Source organism: Protopterus annectens, chromosome 10.part0 (assembly GCF_019279795.1).
Source record: "Protopterus annectens isolate FY-2018-M chromosome 10.part0, PAN1.0, whole genome shotgun sequence".
In the NCBI taxonomy this organism is placed as follows: domain Eukaryota; kingdom Metazoa; phylum Chordata; order Ceratodontiformes; family Protopteridae; genus Protopterus; species Protopterus annectens.
Window position 1 is genome coordinate 76,187,941 of NC_056744.1, and position 18,995 is coordinate 76,206,935.

Below are 18,995 nucleotides of genomic sequence, written 5' to 3' on the forward strand. Positions count from 1 at the left end.
TGTATTGTTCCCTTTAGTGTACTGCCACCTATGTGGTAATTAATGGATACATTGTTTTTCCTAAACATCGCAAGTGTAGTGAGACTTGGGGGCACAGGTGGACAGTGGTCTTGCCTTCGATAACCACATCGCCATAACAGTCAGGATTAACAGTCAGGAAATCCTATGTGGCACACCATCACTAAAGGCTTCATCACTAAAGGCTTTTCATCCAGAAAAAAGATCATTGTCCAACTGTACTCATCCCTCATTAGACCCATTAGAGTAAAATGCCCTGTTTGGTATGTACCTCACAAGACTTCTGCAACAGCTGGAAAGGCTGCAGAAATGCCTCAGTAAAAGAATCGCAGGACTATAGCAGATGCCCTATGCTGACAGTCTAAAAAAACAGCTGTAGCTGTGGCATATCATCTACTCAGAGGTGATCTTTGCTTAACATACAAGGCCCTGTCAAACCCTGAGTTGTTGGACATGCTCCACTTAAGGAAATCCCAATCCCTCAGAGCCACACGCTCCAAGGATCTAAACGTTGTCATCACAATGAACAAAACATGCTGGAGGGTTGGGTTCCTGACCCAGAGACTCCCTATCCTCCGGAATAGACAGCCCATGCATGTCAAGCATAGTGCCTCCTTGGCCCTCTTCAAAAGGAACCTTGATTGGATGGGAGATGGGAAATTCATCCTGGGGATCACGTCGTCCTGCTAGACAGGGGTCCAAGGAAGTAAATATTGTGGGAAGAAATATCTGAGGAATTGTTTGGCTAGGCTTGTAATAGGCCCTACCTACCTATGAACAAACCCCACCTTTTATGCCCAAAGTAGAGTTTTCCTTAAACCAGGCTATTCACTTACCAACCTTTTTCCCTTCTCCCCAAAATAAGAATTTACACACACTTGATGTGCATAGATAACACTGATTTTAGCTTCACAAAGATCTACAAGGAAATCTGACCATCTGTTTCTTTCCACCCTAGGGCGCTAGACTACATGTGTCCAAACAGGCCACTTCTAACTGGATTTTCTAAAACCATTACTTGGTATGACATCTGGACAGAGGAAGGATGACAAGGAGACATAGTGGAATGAGGAAGTACAGGAGAGTATACAGAGAAAGAGGTTGGCGAAGTGGGATTATCAAAGCGATGAAGAAAGTAGACAGGAGTACGAGATGAGGTGCATGGCAGAGGTGGCCAAGGATAAGGCATATGAAGAGTTGTATGAAAGGTTGGACGCTAAGGAGGGAGAAAAGGACCTGTACCGATTGGCTGGACAAAGGGATCGAGCTAGGAAAGATGTGCAGCAGGGAAAGGTGATAAAGGATAATGAGGGAAACGTACTCACAAGCGAGGAGTGTGTGTTGAGGAGATGGAAAGAGTACTTTGAGGGGTTGATGAATGAAGAGAGGGAGAGAAGGTTGGATGATGTAGGATAGTGAATCATGAAGTACAGTGGATTAGCAAGGAGGAAGTAAGGATAGCTATGAAGAGGACAAAGAATGGAAAGGCTGTTGGCCCAGATGACATACCTGTGGAAGCATGGAGGTGTTTAGGTGAAATGGCAGTGGAGTTTTTAACCAGATTGTTTAGTGAAATCTTGGAAAGTGAGAGGATGCCTGAGGAATGGAGAAAGTGTTTTGGTACAGATTTTTTAAGAATAAGGGTGATGTGCAGAGCTGTAGTAACTACAGAGAGATTAAATTGATCAGTAACAGCATGAAGTTATGAGAAAGTAGTGGAAGCTAGGTTAAGAAGAGACGTGATGATTAGTGATCAGCAGTATGGTTTCTTGCCGGGAAAGAGCACTACAGATGCAATGTTTGCTCTGAGAGTGTTGATGGAGAAGTACAGAGAATGTCAGGAGTTGCATTGTGTTTTTGTAGACTTGGAGAAAGCATATGACAGGGTGCCTAGAGAGGAGTTGTGGTATTGTATGAGGAAGTCAGGAGTGCCAGAGAAGTATGCAAGAGTGGTACAGGATATGTACGAGGGCAGTGTGACAGCAGTGAGGTCTGCTGTGGGAGTGATGGATGCGTTTAAGGTGGAGGTGGGGTTACATCAAGGATCAGCTCTGAGCCCTTTCTTATTTGCAATGCTGATGGGACAGGTTGACAGACGAGATCAGACAGGAGTCCCCATGGACTATGATGTTTGCAGATGACATTGTTATCTGTAGTGAGAGTAGGGAACAGGTGGAGGAGACCTTGGAGAGATGGAGATATGCTCTAGAGAGAAGAGGAATGAAGGTCAGCAGGAGTAAGACAGAATATATGTGCGTGAATGCGAGGGAGGAGAGAGGAATGGTGAGGATGCAAGGAGTAGAGGTGGCAAAGGTGGATGAGTTTAAATACTTGGGGTCAATAGTTCAGAGTAACGAAGAGTGTGGAAGAGAGGTGAAGAGTACAGGCAGGATGGAGTAGGTGGAGAAGAGTGTCAGGTGTGACTTGTGGCAGACGAGTACCTGTAAAAGTGAAATGGAAGATCTACAAGAGGGTAGTAAGACCAGCTATGTTATATGGGTTGTAGACAGTGGCATTGACAAAAAGGCAGGAGTTTGAGCCGGATGTGGCAGAGTTAAAGATGTTAAGATTTGCACTGGTTGTGACGAGGGTGGACAGGATTAGTATATTAGAGGGTCAGCCCAGGTTGGAAGGTTTGGAGACAAAGCCAGAGAGGCAAGATTACGTTGGTTTGGACATGTAGGGAGGAAGGATGCTGAGTGTATTGCGGAAAAAGATGCTAAGGATGAAGCTACCAGGTAACAGGACAAGAGGAAGGCCTAAGATAAGGTTCATGGATGTGGTGAGAGAGGACATGCAGTTGGTTGGTGTGACAGAGCAAGATGCAGAGGACAGGAAGAAATGAAAACAGGTGATCCGCTGTGGCGACACCTAACGGGAACCGCCGAAAGAAGATGATTACCTTCTGCTATGCATACCAAGGGGAAAACCCCTCCCTGCTTTGTCAAAGCTCACTCTTCCAGAGGAGTGGCCTCCTGGTGCCTTTCTCAAAGGACTAGACACCAACTCTATCCTAGAAGCAGCTACCTGGACCTCTCTCCACACCTTTACTAAACATTACAAGCTGGATTCCAGCTCCAGATAAGGACTGGGTTTGCCAGGGACAACCTTCATGGCTTCCTGGAAAATTCTTCAGCTAATTCCACCTCCCTCTCTGCAGGAGCTCTGGTACTCTCCCTCATGTAAATACTGCAGCAGATGAATGGGGACACAGTTGTGTAACAACTTACCATAACCATGTCCTCTTCTCTGCAGTGTTGTCCCACCATCCAGTGGTTCTTGGATGTATCAACTCCCTATTCCTTGGACACTTCCTTGCACACTACAGTAGTAAGACTTTTTTGTGCATTGACAGAGGTTGGGTCACTTGGGCAGGCACTATGTTAAGTTCTTACACAACTATCTTGCTGTTTACATGTCTACATTTTAAGCCATCTAAACTGCTTTCCTCTTCCAAGCTTTGTCCTGACAAGGACTGCCATGTTATGGAAAGGTATTGGGGAGAGGAGTTTATACGTCGGCTAGTTTGGCTTTTATGACCATTAAGACCTGTGTGATGAGATGACCTAGCTCTTCCCCCAGCTGGGGGTGGGGGGGACTGGTATGACTGATTCAGATGGCATGACTTCAGTGCTCTTGAGTTCTGCCTCCCATTAGCTCCCCAATCCATTAAATAGTACTGATGCCTCTTCTAGAACAGCTGCATGTAGTTCTGTCATAAGGAGATATTCTGGTTGTGCCTTCAGACCTTGCCTGAAGGCTGCATTAGTTTTTTCCCTTGGCCAGAATAAATTTGGCACTGCTGCAGAATTAACACCTTGCAGGTTAAGAGCAATGTTATGCAAAACCAGAAATGTTTAGATGTTCTTCGTTCCACATTGCTGCAGTCCTTACTATTGGGTAGTCCGCTGTCCAGTCGGCCCGAATACCAGAGTATATGGCTGACGTCGGCCAGGGCGCATTAGACTGACGTCAGTACGTCAGGGTACTAATGCGCATGACCGACGTCATATCCTCAGTCTTTTTTGCCGCATGGTCCGATGCAGAAGCAGTTTTGCGAGTGCAGGTTGGCGTTCTGAAATATTTCCGAAGCCGGAGTTTCAGACCGAATCAGAGTTGGCTAAGTACTCCGTTGGGAACATTTTGTTTTTTTCTTGCCTCAGTATTTAACCGGATGTCAGAAAAAGTGAATAACTGTATTTCTTGTGGGAAACAGATACCTCATAGGGATTACCATACCTTGTGTATACCTTGTTTAGGGCCTGAGCACGACGTTGTTGGATGCCGCTCTTGTGCTAGGTTTAACAAACGCACTATTAAGAGACGGTTAGACTGTGCCAGGTTAGTGTTTGGGAAGCATTGCAATTATAGAATGCCGTCGGATGCTCCGACGCCCGCTTCGTCCAAGAAGCGCAAGGACAAAACAGCGAAGCCTAGGGTTGATGAACCGGCAGTCCCGGACGTCGGTTCTTTAGAAGGCTCAGTGGAGCCAGAGGTTTTGCCAGGAGTTTCTTTGGAGTCTCAGGCAGAGACTTTACTGTTACAGGATGTGCCTTCTCAGGAGGTAGGCCAGGCTGAGGGGGCTTCTCAGGTAACTGTTCTTCCCTCTCTTCCCAAGGTAGTTAGGGCCTCTCCTTCTGTTGCCAAAACTTCTTTGAGAGGTAGGCCAAGTTCAGCTTCAGTGGGGGCTTCTCCTAGCATTTCAGGTTCTGTGCCTAAGAAACATATGCTTAAAATGGCAGAAGATTTGATTACTATGATTAGAGGTTCTATGCCCCCTCCTGATAAGAGGCCTAGGGTGGAACCGGAGTTTGATAGTTTTGAACAGTGTTCAGAGGCTTCTGAGTCTTCTGCGGAAGATTTGCAGGAGTATCCTCCTTATTCTGATTCTGATGTGGATGATTCCACTCCTACAGCTTCTCCTCCTGAGGATTTCTCCTCCTGAGGATTTCTCATTTTCAGAGACTCTGCATTCCATGAGGGAGCACTTTAAATGGGAAGGCCAGGATTACTCTGATTCCAGGAAAAGGCTTAGGGAATTCTTGTTTTTGCCCCAGCATAGGCCCTTAGCTATACCTCCTGTGTTGAATGTGGTGGAAGATGTTTTTGCAGAGGCTTCCCTGAACCCTGATTCTTTGCCTCCTGCTCCTGTTAAACCTGATAGGTACTATAGGGTGCCTGAAGCTCATAAGTATCTTTTTAAGAGTCCTAGGGCAGACCCGGAAACTGTTTCTCAGGGACCTAAAGGTGTTAAGGCCTCTGTGGTTAAAAACCCTGTTCCCACTGATAGAGGCAAGGGCTTTGGATAGATGGGGAAAGAAAGTGTATACTTCTTCCACTTTAGCCATGAGGGCGTTGAATTGTCAGTTTCACATGCTTAAATATCAAAATTATCTCCTTTCACAACTGAAATCTAAGGTGGATGCTTTGGCGGAAGGTATTGAGTGTAAAGAGTTGCTGGATTTAGTTCATGTGTCTGAACAAGTGGGTAAGCATTCTTTGCAATGTGGTTTTGATGCTGTACAGGCCTCCTCGAGGGTGGCTGCCACTAGTTCTGTTCTTCGCAGGCATGCCTGGTTGAGGGATCAGAATTTAGCTGAGCATGTTAAGACAAGGATTTTGGATGCTCCTTTACAGTCTGATGTGTTGTTTGGTTCGCCTGTGGAAGCAGTTTTAAAGAAAATGGAGGACAAAGCTAAGTCTATGCAAACTGTTAAAGATTTTTTGCAGGTGCAGCCACCGAAGTTTAGTAGAAATTGGCCTACTAAGGGATGGACATATCCTGCTTATGATTCCCAGTCTAGGGGTAGGTCTAGACGTGGTAGGGGCAGAGCTCAAGGTTCTTTTAGGCCTAGAACAGGGAGTTCACCTGCTCAGACTTCTGGTGAGGGCAGGGGTCAGTCCTTTCGCAAACAGACCCAATGACCTGCCTTTTCAGCTGCCAGTAGATTCTCGTCTGGCAGCTCCTTTGGGAGGAAGACTGTCTCTTTTCAAGGAAAATTGGGATTTAATTACTCAAGACAGATGGGTGTTGGATATCATTCACCACGGTTACAGGTTTTATTTCCATACATTGCCCCCTTTCAAAGGCATGCCAGACGTTCCTCCTCCACAAAGGAAAGAGGCTCACAAGCAAATTTCACAGTTACTCCAAATAGGGGCCATTCAGCCAGTCCCTGTATCAGAAAGGGGCCTAGGATTTTATTCTCGCCTGTTCCTAGTACCAAAGAAGGGGAACACGTGGAGACCAATTTTGGATTTATCTATCCTCAACACTTATCTGGACATTCCCAAGTTCAAGATGTTGACGTTACAGCAGCTTTTACCTCTGCTGGGCAAAGATCACTGGATGGTAACTTTAGATCTCAAGGAAGCTTACCTTCATGTGCCTATAAGACTGAGTTGCAGGAAGTATCTGCGTTTTCGAGCTGGAAATTCTCATTATCAGTTCTCTGCATTGCCCTTTGGCTTATCTACTGCCCAGAGTATTCACAAAGGTTCTGGCTCCAGTGATAGCTTACTTCAGGCTAAAAGGAATTCAAATCTATCCTTACTTGGACGACTGCCTGATTCTGGCTCAAGAAAAGGAAGACCTTCTACAGCATCTGGAATATGTTATAGCAGTGCTAAGATGCCTAGGGTATTCTGTGAACGAAATAAAGTCCAGTCTAGTACCCTCTCAAGACATGTGCTTTCTGGGTGTGAGACTGAATACAGCAGCCCAGATGGCCTTTTTAACCCCGGACAAACAAAAGAGTCTATCACTTTACTTCCATCACCTATCTCATCAGTCCGTGCTGACTGCAAGGACAGTCCTTCAAGCATTAGGGTTCATGGCATCTTGTATTCTGGTGCTTCCCAATGCCAAACTGCATATGAGGAAGCTACAATGGTATCTCAAAAATGTATGGACACAGCACTGCCAGGATTTGGATACAAGACAAGTGGCCTGCCAGACTACAGCATCTACATATCAACATGAAGGAGATGTTAGCAGTCCAGTTTGCATTAATGGCTTTCAAGGAGTTACTTCTTCCAGGGCAGGTGTTGATTCTAACAGACAACACAACTGTCATGTGGTACATCAACAAGCAAGGGGGAACACATTCTTATCCTCTATGCAGGCAAGCAATGATTTTATGGGAGACTGCGCTAAGCTTGCAACTAACTCTTCAGGCAAGGTTTCTGCCGGGAGCACAGAACTCCTTAGCAGATGTGTTAAGCAGACAAATCATGGATCCCCACGAGTGGAAACTGGATCTTCATGTATTTCAGAAATTGACAGTGTCATGGGGAACTCCAGACATAGATCTGTTCGCTTCTCCACTAAACCACCAGCTGCCAAAGTTTTGCACAAAGGGTTTCATCACACAGCTTGGAAAGTGGATGCTCTGTCTTTCAGTTGGAAAAACCTTCATGTGTATGCCTTTCCACCTCTGCCTCTTCTTCCAAAGGTGCTATTAAAAGTCAGACAAGACAAGCCAAGGATGATTTTGATAGCTCCAGATTGGCCTCGGCAACACTGGTACCCACTACTAAGGAGTCTGGTAAGGAAGCCTCCATGGCCTTTACCTTTGATTCCTCATCTGTTATCCCAGAAGGACGGTCATCTGCTCAATGTCAAGCTTCACTCTCTTCATCTAACAGCCTGGCATATTCTGTGTTGAAACACAGCAGGTCTCAACTTCCTCAACAAGTTTTAAATGTGATTATGGAAGCTAGGAGACCTAGTACAAGGAAAGTGTACAGAAAAATGGAAGAGATTTTTATTTTGGAGTACAGCAAAGAATTTGGAGATTTCTGAGCCTAATTTGAGTGTGGCTCTTCAATATCTTACTGAGTTATTGGACAAAGGTTTGTCCTTCTCTTCCATTAAGATTCATGCTGCAGCAATTTCAGCTCACTATGATTGTGACCCACCATTGTTTTCGCATCCTTTGTTCAAGCAGTTTCTTAGAGGGGCAAAGAATATAAGACCCCACGTAGAGCTCCTACTCCTGCTTGGGATCTCAATTTTGTGTTGGAAAAACTTACTCTACAACCTTTTGAGCCTGCGGCTACTGCTGAATTGAAATACTTGTCATGGAAGACTGCTTTTCTGTTGGCTATTACTTCTGCAAGAAGGGTGTCTGAGTTGCAGGCCCTTATGGCAGTAGAGCCCTTTTTGATTTTCCATAAGGATAGGGTATCATTACGTACTAATCCTTCCTTTATGCCTAAGGTGGTTTCTAGTGTGGCTTTAAACCAAACTATTCATTTGCCTACTTTTTATGCAGACCCCCAAAATAAAGGGGAAAAGATTTTGCACACTTTAGATGTACACAGGCAATTGCGTTATTATTTAAGCAGGACTAAGGATTTTAGGCAGTCTCAGCAGTTGTTTGTTTCTTTTGCTTTGAGTGCTCAGGGCAAGCCTGTGTCAAAACAAACTATTTCTAGGTGGATTGGGTTTTGCATTGCATTTTGTTATTCCCATCATGGCAAGGAGATTCCAGCTGGGATTAGGCCTCATTCCACTAGGGCTACTGCCACTTCAGCAGCATTTCTAAGGGGGGTGGCAACTAAGGATATTTTGGAGGCAGCTACTTGGAGTTCAGTGCATACTTTCTCCAAGCATTATCACCTTCCTATCTACTCTAAGTCTAGGGCTGGTTTTGCCACAGCTGTTTTGCAAGGCATGTTGTCAGCTCCTACTTCTTTATGATTTGCCAGCCTCCCTTACCTCTGCTTTGGGATTCTACCCAATAGTAAGGACTGCAGCAATGTGGAACGAAGAACATAGTACAGTTTTGTACCTACCATAAATGTAGATGTTCGAGGATCCACATTGCTGCAGTCCAATTTACCCTCCCTCCTTCCCCTCTCTGTTTAGGGGTGGTTGTGTAGGTGAGGTTATATGCTGATATTTTTGTATATATTTTTGTATATATTGTACATAATTTTGGTGCAGGTATTTTGGGCCTTGTCTTTTTAGGGTCTTCTGACATCTGGGGCAAGAAAAGACTGAGGATATGACGTCGGTCATGCGCATTAGTACCCTGACGTACTGACGTCAGTCTAATGCGCCCTGGCCGACGTCAGCCATATACTCTGGTATTCGGGCCGACTGGACAGCGGACTACCCAATAGTAAGGACTGCAGCAATGTGGATCCTCGAACATCTACATTTATGGTAGGTACAAAACTGTACTTTCCTCTGAGTACAGGACAAACTATCAAAATCTGTCCTTAAGCAGCCTAGACAACCTGCTAGTAGTAAGAGGGTTACTATGGGGATTTTCCCAGACAAACCCTCAGTTCTAGAGGCCAAAATCATTTTCCTGACATCTGCCTGTTTCTGCGGGTTCTGGTGAAACTGGGAATGATCCATTATGTTCCCTTGTCTTGGCAGGGAACAGTTTTTATTCAGAATGATTTCCAGAAAGGAAGGGTCATTTAGGCCATCCTAGAGCTGTACTTGCCCAACAAGTTTCTTGAGGTTCACTCCCTCTTGCTTCCCCAAACTTTGTTTCTCTGGATTTGAAGGATGTATACCTCAATGTTTCTATTAAGCCTCTCTTAGGTTCATATGTAGGTACTAGGCTATCTGCCCGAAGGCATAAGCCTAGCCAGAATGTGTTGGCTTTTGCCACCCCGTTATATTCCCTGTGCCTCTGTCCAGCAGAGCCACTGAAGTGATCCCCGGGGTAAACTTTGTTTCCCCTCCACTCGTCAAGGTTTCTTTTGAAGAGTGTTAGCGAGGAGCTCTGCCTAATGTAGATTGGGATCTTGTTCCAAAGCATGGGAAGGTCTGACAGGAATCTATCCCTCCAGCACATCCTATTTATTGTGGTGAAGTTTTGATCCCTAGAGCGTGTGGCTTGAGGGGATAAGGTTTTCTTTAGGTGGAGCATGTCCATCAATTCTGGGTTGGACATGGCCTTGCATGTCAGGCAGAGATCACCTAGGTGGTATGCAACCGAGTACAGCTGGAGTTTCTTCAGTCGAGCTGCATAGGGCATCTGTTTGAAACGTCTTCAAGAAGTTTTTACACTTCTCTTCCTTTCATTTATCTTCTGTTTTGCCTTTTGAGCTTTCTACAACTCAAAACCCTTGTGGTAGCCTTTTGAAGACTTCAGGGAATTTAAATTCCTTTATTTTGGTTAACCCAATTCAAGCTCCCTGAACATCTCATGCTTCACATTGTGCATGAGAAGTGAAGTGTTCTAAAGTTTGTTCGGATTCCCTCTCAGGACCTAGTGGTTGTAGGATTCAATCCATCTTGATGACTGCTTGCCTTTTTCCTCCCAAGGTAGTAGTCTTGACTGCTTATTTCCTACTGGCTTTGACTTCAGCCAGGAGAGTCTCGGAGTTACAAGCACTCATGGCTGTGGAACCTTATATTATTTTTCATCAAGACAGGGTCTCCAAGGACTAATCCTACTTTCATGCCTAAAGTGGTTTCTAAAGTGGCTTTAAACCAAACACTTCACCTGCCAACTTTTTTCACTAATCCATAAAATAAGGGGGAAAGGATCTTGCATTCCTTAGACGTGCACAGGCAGCTTAGTTTTTACCTGGACAGAACCAAGGATATCAGGAAAACAGAACAATTGTTTTTCTTATGCAGCAAATTCCCAAGGCAAAGCTATTTCAAAACGGACCATTTCTAAATGGATTGCTCATGCAATCAGATCTTGTTACTCATCATGGAAAGCAAATCCCAGGAAAAATTAGGACTCGCTCTACCAGAGCTGCTGCTACTTCAGCTGCCTTTCTCAGGGGAGTACCTACCAAAGATATTTTGGAAGCTGCAACTTGGAGTTCAGTGCATACTTTCTCTAAGCACTATAATCTCCCTCTTTATTCTAAGTCTAGGGCAGGCTTTGCTTCTGCAGTCTTGCAGGGCCTTCTAGCCGCCCCTTCTACTCTATAACCACCACCCTTTATCTCAGCTTTGGGATTCAACCCTACAGTGATGACTGCAACAGTGAAACACTATGAACATTGTGCAGTTGTGTACACTTACCATAAATGTAAATGTTCAAGTGTCTTCACTGTTGCAGTCTGGGTTACCCACCCTCCTGTCCCCTCTTATACTTTTATTAGTGTGGTTTCCTACTTCACCCTTCTTCTGAGGTGTATTTGCTACAGGGCATGGGGTTTGTTGTACGTTACATTTTTGTTTTACTATTGGCCTTCACTTTTAGGCACCTGACATCTGGGGCAAGAAAAACTGGAGAACATGGCGTCGGCTGGTAGCTTTATACTCCTGGTACTCTGACGTCAGGGAGCATGACTGAACAGCCAAGGCCGGACCCAGGCTTCGGGATTCTGGCCGACCAAGGGCTGCCTGCCGGCAGGAAGACCCCTACTGTGATGACTGCAACAGTGAAGACAGTCTTGGTAAGTGTACACAACTGTACTTTCAAGCTCCCTGAACATCTCATGCTTCACATTAGAACACTTCACTTCTCATGTACAAAGTCTGTTCGGATTCCCTCTCAGGACCAAGTGGTTGTAGGATTCAATCCATCTTGATGACTGCTTGCCTTTTTCCTCCCAAGGTAGTAGTCTTGACTGCTTATTTCATGTCTGCTGTTCCTATTGTAGCCCTTCCTGCAACTAAATTTTCTCTGAGCTTGTGGACACATGGCATCCACCATTTCCATGGATGTTCTTCGTGTTTCACTGTTGCAGTCATTACATTTGGGTTATCTGATTGCAGGTAGCCCTCAGTCGGCCTGATTAACAAAGTCTTGGGTCCTGTGTCTGTTGCTGTCTCTTCCATGACGTTAGGTCAGGGGTATAAAACATGCAGCCGATGCCATTACATCAGTCTTTCTTACCGTGCGGTGCCTGAAGCAGAATCAGTTCGCAAGTGCCGGTCGGCAGACTCTTGAAATCTTTGTTTTCGAGTTTCAGAACCGAAGTCTTAAACCCCATTAGGGAAATTTTTTTTTTTTTTTTTGCTCCTTACTGATGTCAGTAAAAGTTAAATTGCATTACTTGTGGAAAGCAAATACCTCAAAGATTTTCATTCGTACTGTATTCCTTGCCTACGCCCTGACCACAACGTACCTTGCTGTCTGTTTTGTGCTTTAATCAGCGCACTGTCAGTCGTCTGTATATTTTTGCCTCTAAATATTTCGGTTCTCTGTTTAATTATCCAGAAATGTCATCTGTTAGCCATTAGACTACAGGGATTCCAAAAAAACGCAAAGAATAAAGACAAGAGATGGGCTGCCGAGGTCCAAAACTGCTGACGACGTTTCTAAGCCAGTCGCCAGTTCGCCGGTACCCAAGTGCTTTCACAGTCCCTGATACCCACTACGTCTGATTCGCAGGCCTCTACTGAGACACATTTGGAGTCCGGTATGCTGTGGAACTATGGAACCCGTGGATGTCTCTACCTTGGATGGGTCCGGAACCGCTGTGCAGGCACCGGCTTCTGAGGGTGTATTCAGGCCTACGGACTTGCAAATTAAACAGACAACTCCTTTACTTGGGCCTAAATCTCTATCTATGACTAAAAAAACACCCAGGGCCACATGCTCAGGCCTCTATGCCTAAAAAAGCTAATTTTGCACAAGGACTTCCCACATACAAGCCTGGAAAGTGGATGCTCTGTCCTTCAGCTGGAAAAACCTATCAGTCTATGCCCCCCCCCCCCCCCGTCTGCCTCTGCTCTCCAAAGTACTATTAAAAACCACAGGACAAACCCAAGGATGATTTTGATTGCTCCAGACTGGCCGTGCCAACACTGGTACCCCCTCCTGCGCAGTGTCAGTTATCTCCATGGCACCTGCCCTCCGACTCCTTCCCTGCTGTCTCAGCAGGAGAACCAGAAACTGCACCATCAGCTTCTAACTGAACATTGCAGCCTGGCTAATTACTTAATCTCTCCTTTACCATCCCTCAGCAAACCTATGATGGATATCATTTTAGGGGCAAGGAGGCCTAGTACTAGAAAAATCTTATGCTGAAAAATGGAAAAGATTCTGTGTCTGGAACCAGTCTCAAGGGATGAGCACAGCAGCACCCAGTTTACCTCAGATTTTACAATACTTAACTGAGATGCTTCACAAGGGCCTGTCTTTTTCCTCCATTAAAATCAATGCCTCTGCCATTTCAGCTCATAACACAGAACCTCCCCTCTTCTCTCATCCACTGCTCAAGCAGTTCGTCAGAGGGGCCAACAATATGAGACCACCCAGGAGAGCTCCAACCCCAGCCTGGGACCTTTGTCTTGGAGAAACTCACTCTACCTCCTTTCAAGCCAACTGCTACTGCAGACTTAAAATTTATTTCTTGGAAAACAGCTTTCCTTTTAGCAATCACTTCAGCTATCCGGGTATCTGAATTACAGGCCCTTATGGCAGTGGAGCCTTTCATAATCTTTCATACGGACAGTGTGTCCCTCAGAACCAATCCATCCTTCATGCCCAAGGTGGTATCCAGTGTGGCTCTTAATTGGTCCATTCATTTGCCAACCTTCTTTCCCAATCCACAGAATAAAGGGGAATGGATACTGCATTCCTTAGATGTGCACAGACAACTTAGATTCTCTTTGGACAGGATTAAACCTCAAAGGAAATCTGAAAAACTGCTGCTGGTGGCATTTGCTGCAGGGGCAGAGGGGAAGGCTATTTCAAAGCGAACTATTTCTAAATGGATAAGCCATTGCATTCATTTCTGCTATTTCACCATGGAAAACCTATCCCCCAGGGGATCAGACCTCACTCCACCAGGGCTGCATCTACCTCTACAGCCTTTCTGAGGCATCCATACCAGGGATATCCTAGAAGCTGCTACCTGGAGTTCTGTACGTACTTTCACTAAGTATTGTTTGCCAATTTTTTCTAAATCCAGAGCTGGCTTTGCCAGTGCAGTCTTGCAGGGGCCTTATAGTTGGCCCTAATGCTATCGAAATTCCTCCTGCCAACCATAGCTTTGGGAGTCTACCCAAATGTAATGACTGCAGCAGTGAAACACTAAGAACATAGTACAGCTGTGTACACTTACCATAAATGTACATGTTGGAGTATATTCACTGTTGCAGTCCTGGTTACCCTCCTTCCAGCCTCCTAACTTCTTTTGGCTATACCTCTACTTTCCTTTACTGTGCTTAAAAGCCTTTTTAGTGTATTTGATTTTTTGTTGGAGGTATATCTTTGTGCTTTTATATTTGCTTCCCTTTAGGGGGGCACCTGACATCTAGGGCAAGAAAAACTGATGTAATGGCGTCTGCTGCATGTTTTATACCTCTGACAACCTGACGTCATGGAAGAAGGGACCGCAACCGACGCAGGACCCAAGACTTTAATCAGGCCGACTGATGGCTACCTGCAAGCAGATAACCCAAATGTAATGACTGCAACAGTGAATACACTCGCTAACCTCTACATTTATGTTAAGTGTACACAACTGTACTTTTCTTTTGCTGAACTCCATATGACGAAATTTAAGTGATCTGTGAAGACTGGCTTCAGCACTGCCACCCTTGAGTATCTGGTCCCTTTTGTCTTGTTTCAAGCTTTAACTCTGCTAGTAGATTCATTAGATGTCTCTAAATCCAGGTGTACCATTTCAGGTTTCTCTCCCTACTTAGGAGCTGTATACTGATGCTTCCTCCAACCTGGAAGTTGAGGGTGTTTCGTCCAGTTGTCAGACCACATCAATATAAGATGAGGACTACTAGCTATTCATGCATTTCACTCCCTTTGGGTTCTAGTTCCTCTAAAGGTTTTTAAACAGTTGTATGGTATGTCAGCAAGCAATGGGGCATAAAATCTTGCCACCTTTGCAGGCTGGTTGGGCTTTGGCTTTTTGATTCTGCCATCACCTAGTTCTTCAGGTGATTCACATCTCTTCTGAGTATAATCTAGTAGCAGACTCTCTTGAGCAGGTCCAGGACAAGTCCTTGTGAGTGGATCCTTCATAGGTACACTCTAGACGTTTTATTTTGGTGAGGTACTCTGGTAGATCTTTTTGCCCCCCCCCCCCACCTCTGAACAGATAATTTCCTTAGTTTTCCCAGAGTACCAGGTCCTCCGGCTTTAGTGCATACTGTCAGTCTTGGAACAGTATGTTTCTACCCAAACTCTTCCTCTGCTTCCCAGGGTCTTTCTGAAGATTGTGTGGGACAAACCCAACATCATGCTGATGACTCCTGTTTGGCCCAGACAGTACTGTTTCCCCCTTTCATCTGGCCAGGGGCAGTCGCAAGTTACCTCACAAGATGGATCTTGTCACGAGGAATCTCATTTTCCTCATTTGTCCACACTTCGATGGACAGTTGGTGCATAAAAGGCATCAAAACGGAGGATGTGCTTCAGGTTTTGCAGGAGGCCAAAAAATTCTGTCTAAATGGAAGAGAATTTCTGAGTTAAGCATCACCTGGTTCTTTGTGTGAATTGCTCAGTGCTACTTTGGCATTTTTCTCTAAAGTTAATTTGCCAGCCATTTCTGCCTCTCTGCTCCAGAGTCCAGCTCTGCTTAGTTTTAAAGCCAAAACAATTTCTAAAAGGCATTCATATCCTGCTTCCAGGAAAGCCTGTTCTTCCTCCTTAACCTTTTGTCCCCTTTTGAGCCTGCCTTTTATCTGTAGCATTGTATTTGGAAGACTGTGTTGTTGACTCTTCTGCCAACAGGGTTTCTAAACTCCCAAGCATTCATGGCAACCCCCCCCCCCCCTTAATTTTTCGAAGGACTGAGTCTCTTCATACCAATCTTTTTATGGCCAAGGTAGTTGTTGTCCTTGAAATCCATCTTTCCTCTTCCTTCACAGTGAGAAGGTACTACCACCTTGGATTTAAATAAACAGCTCAGATATTTAAGTAGCACAAAACTCATCTGAAAATCTGAGCAGATTGGTTTCCTTTCATGCCAGGAAATTGGGTTTGGCAGCATCTAAGCAAACTATCTCATCATGGATTTTGAAGGCTTTATTTATTTTTTTTCATGGCAAGTGTTCATGCTCATTTTGTATGTGCAGTAGGCTTCTGGTGCTTTTGAAAGTGTCTGTTCATACTTGCCAAAACACTGTAAAAGTTTGATAAACTTCTAGAGCCAGGCAGGTTTTGTCAGGGCCATCCTTCATGGGTTTGTAGAGGTCTTCTCTGCCTTCCTCCATATCTTTTTTTACTCTGAATTAATGCAGCAGTGATAAGGCCATAATACACTTGTGCAAGACCGTGTAATAGATTCTTTCTTTGCAGTATTCTTCCCTCCCTGCTGACCCCTTTTATTTTTTGCCTAACTCTGGCCAAGGGGTCCTTCCTCCTCCCCTTCCCAGATGTGTGCTTTCTCTTGAAGTTGCTGTGGTTCTCCTGGGGCATTTCTGTTCTGAGGATTAGTTGTCTGTCACACATTTACTTTGCTTCTTGGGTGGAGAACGTGTCCTGATGCAAGACACCTGGAAAGTTTAACAGCTTTGGTATGCTGGCCAGATGTTGGTCTGTTTTCAGCAGGATATCCCAAGAGTAAAGAATACTGTGACCGTGAGTAGGACATCTATTATGATAAATTCTTATGCAACTACGTTAAGGAAATGGTCACCCCAGATTTTTAAATTTCTTTATGGTAGTCTTTCAAACATAGTAGAAAATAGGGCCACAGTGTGGTGGTTCCACTTAAGTGGAATCCAATATATATACTGCAATATGGTTGGGTTTGACTCTTCTGGATTAAATTGCTAGTTTTGTGGTGGTTGGCTTGTATGAGAGAGAGAGAGTATTAAAATAATTGGGCGGTGTTCACTTATGCTGGGTAGGATTTGAGTATGTCGAGTATATTGTATAGTGCACTTTCCTGAGAGAGAGGATTGGCTGGTTAGGCTAATGGGTCTGTCATCACTAACTAACTGTTAAGTTTTAGGTGGGATTGTTCATTCTACTCTGAGGTTGAGGACTGAGTGGTGGAGAATAGGTGGTAGGAATATTTTGGGGCATATGTGGCAGGGAAGGGTGGGGATGGGTGGGGGGGGGAGAAGTTTTCACAACCTGTCAACTAAGCAGGTTGGCTGTTCCACTGGTTCAGTATATCTGGCACCATTCACTACCAGTTCAGTGCAAATCTGGACCTTTCCTTTTTACGGTTTTGGATGTTGCTGAAGAACGACTTGGTTATCCTCGGCTAGGGTTGCTAATCTAGATTCATAGTTAGCTTTGGAGGACTTCACAAAATGTATTTGCTTGTAGAAGAGTGTGCTTCCAATTCTGAGATTGCTCCTCCTTGCTGTTGGGACTGCAGTTTTTTTCCTCTTGCAACCTGTTTTATGGCCAGTGCCAACCAGGCATGCTTTTTTTCTTGAGGATCTTACTTCAGGAATGACTGAGTCGATATTTTATACAGTGCATTAGTGTGTATCCCAGTATAGGTGTTTGCCATCAGTGGGGACAGGAGCTTTGAAGCCATTGCCTTGTAAGAGGCTGTAGTTGGCTTTGGAGAAGTATTTTAGCTTGGCATCAGCCCTATTTATGATCACTTCACCAGGGATGGCTGCACACTTGAGGTGGTGCACTGTTCTACCATGTTAGTGAGTGCCATGTCTAGAATGTTTGAGCCTGTTGTGGGAGTGCCAACTGTCTGCTCCAAGGGAGTTAATGAAGCCCAAGAACCTTTTGGGCAAGTGTTTATACACGTATAATTTGCCCAATCTGTGGATGGGTAGTTACCCATAACCAAGGTATTTGGCTGTATTTTGAGTGACTCCAGTATATCCAGCTAGGCAATGTGGATGTCATGGTTCATGGAGGGGATCTGTAACTGGTGATAACTTGTAGAGGGGCATTTCCTTTAGTTCTTTGCACATGGAGTGATACTAGGGAATCATTCTATTTAACCAGTTTGGAGCTGCATTTCTTTTGACTATTGATACCACTCTAGTTTTCACACGTTTATTTTGTGCTATGAATGTGTGGAAGGCATTGTATCCTAGTATGGCCACTATGCTTTGTGCCCTTGAGCCAGGTCTCTGACTGCACAGATATATGCATCTTCCAAGGTGAGGAGTGCTTCTAGCGAGTACAGTTTCAGATTGTTTCCTAGCAAATAGCCGCATAACCTTAAGGTTGTTTTTTTTGAAAATATTTTTGGCTGAAATTTTGTTTTTGTGACCGCCTAAAGACACTATGGGGAGGCAAGAGCCATAGCCAGTAGCTGAAATCTCACAGGTGACAGGTGGAGTAATCTCTGGCAAACATTGTGGTCTATCGACAATGTCATTCCAAGCTGACAGGTAGTGGATCCACTTAGACTTCAACTGTCTTAGTTTCTTATTTCATTCTATCACTTTTGTCTGTATTGAGGCATCATCCTAGGTGTAGGTACAGTGCTGCTTAAAGCTAGGGACATACCTGCCTGGGACACAGAGCTCAGTCATGTCTTCATATAGTCCAGTGAAGTACATCTCAAGTCGTTCACACCAGCATGTCATATGACGCTCCTCTCCGTGCCTGTTGACTGTCACATCTTGGCACCCAACAGACAGCTGACCGTGACCTCTTCCTTATTTAACCTGGTGAGTCAGCTGACTAAAACATTTGATTGTTTTACCCTAGGGACATGTTTGCAACACTCTGTGCATTTTGTATGTATACTGTGACCTGCTGGGAATGCCTTAAGCAAAGTGTGTATGTTTAGAAGCCTACTGGAGGATCGGAGACCTACCTGTGAGGACCCCTGTATATGTAGGTTTAGGTGTTGTACGTGTGGATGGCGCAGTAGGGGGTGTGTAAGATGACAATCTGCTTGGTATCTGAAGCACTGATTTTGTAAGTATGAGAGTCTAGATTAATGTAGATGAATCTCCCATATTGTATTTGTGTGAACTAGAAGAAGGTTGTTGGTGTACATGAGGCAATTGCTAAATTTCCTCAGGGTGCCCATGTCTCGGGTTGTTGGAGAAATGTTGAGAAATTGTCCATTTGTGGTGCTAGGTGGAAGTACTGTGGTCAGTAACTGGGAGGGGACTAGAAGACCAGGTATGGCTAAGA

General features: G+C 44.8%; 1 protein-coding gene across 1 annotated transcript in view; it reads left to right on the forward strand.

Annotated features, from left to right (window-relative positions):
- LOC122814097 (jupiter microtubule associated homolog 1-like) overlaps positions 1 to 18,995 on the forward strand; it is a 176,676-nt gene that overhangs the window by 121,371 nt on the left and 36,310 nt on the right. The window contains exon 4 of the mRNA XM_044086715.1: positions 1,954 to 1,959. Coding sequence (XP_043942650.1) covers positions 1,954 to 1,959 — 6 coding nt within the window. The remainder of the gene's footprint in view (positions 1 to 1,953; positions 1,960 to 18,995) is intronic.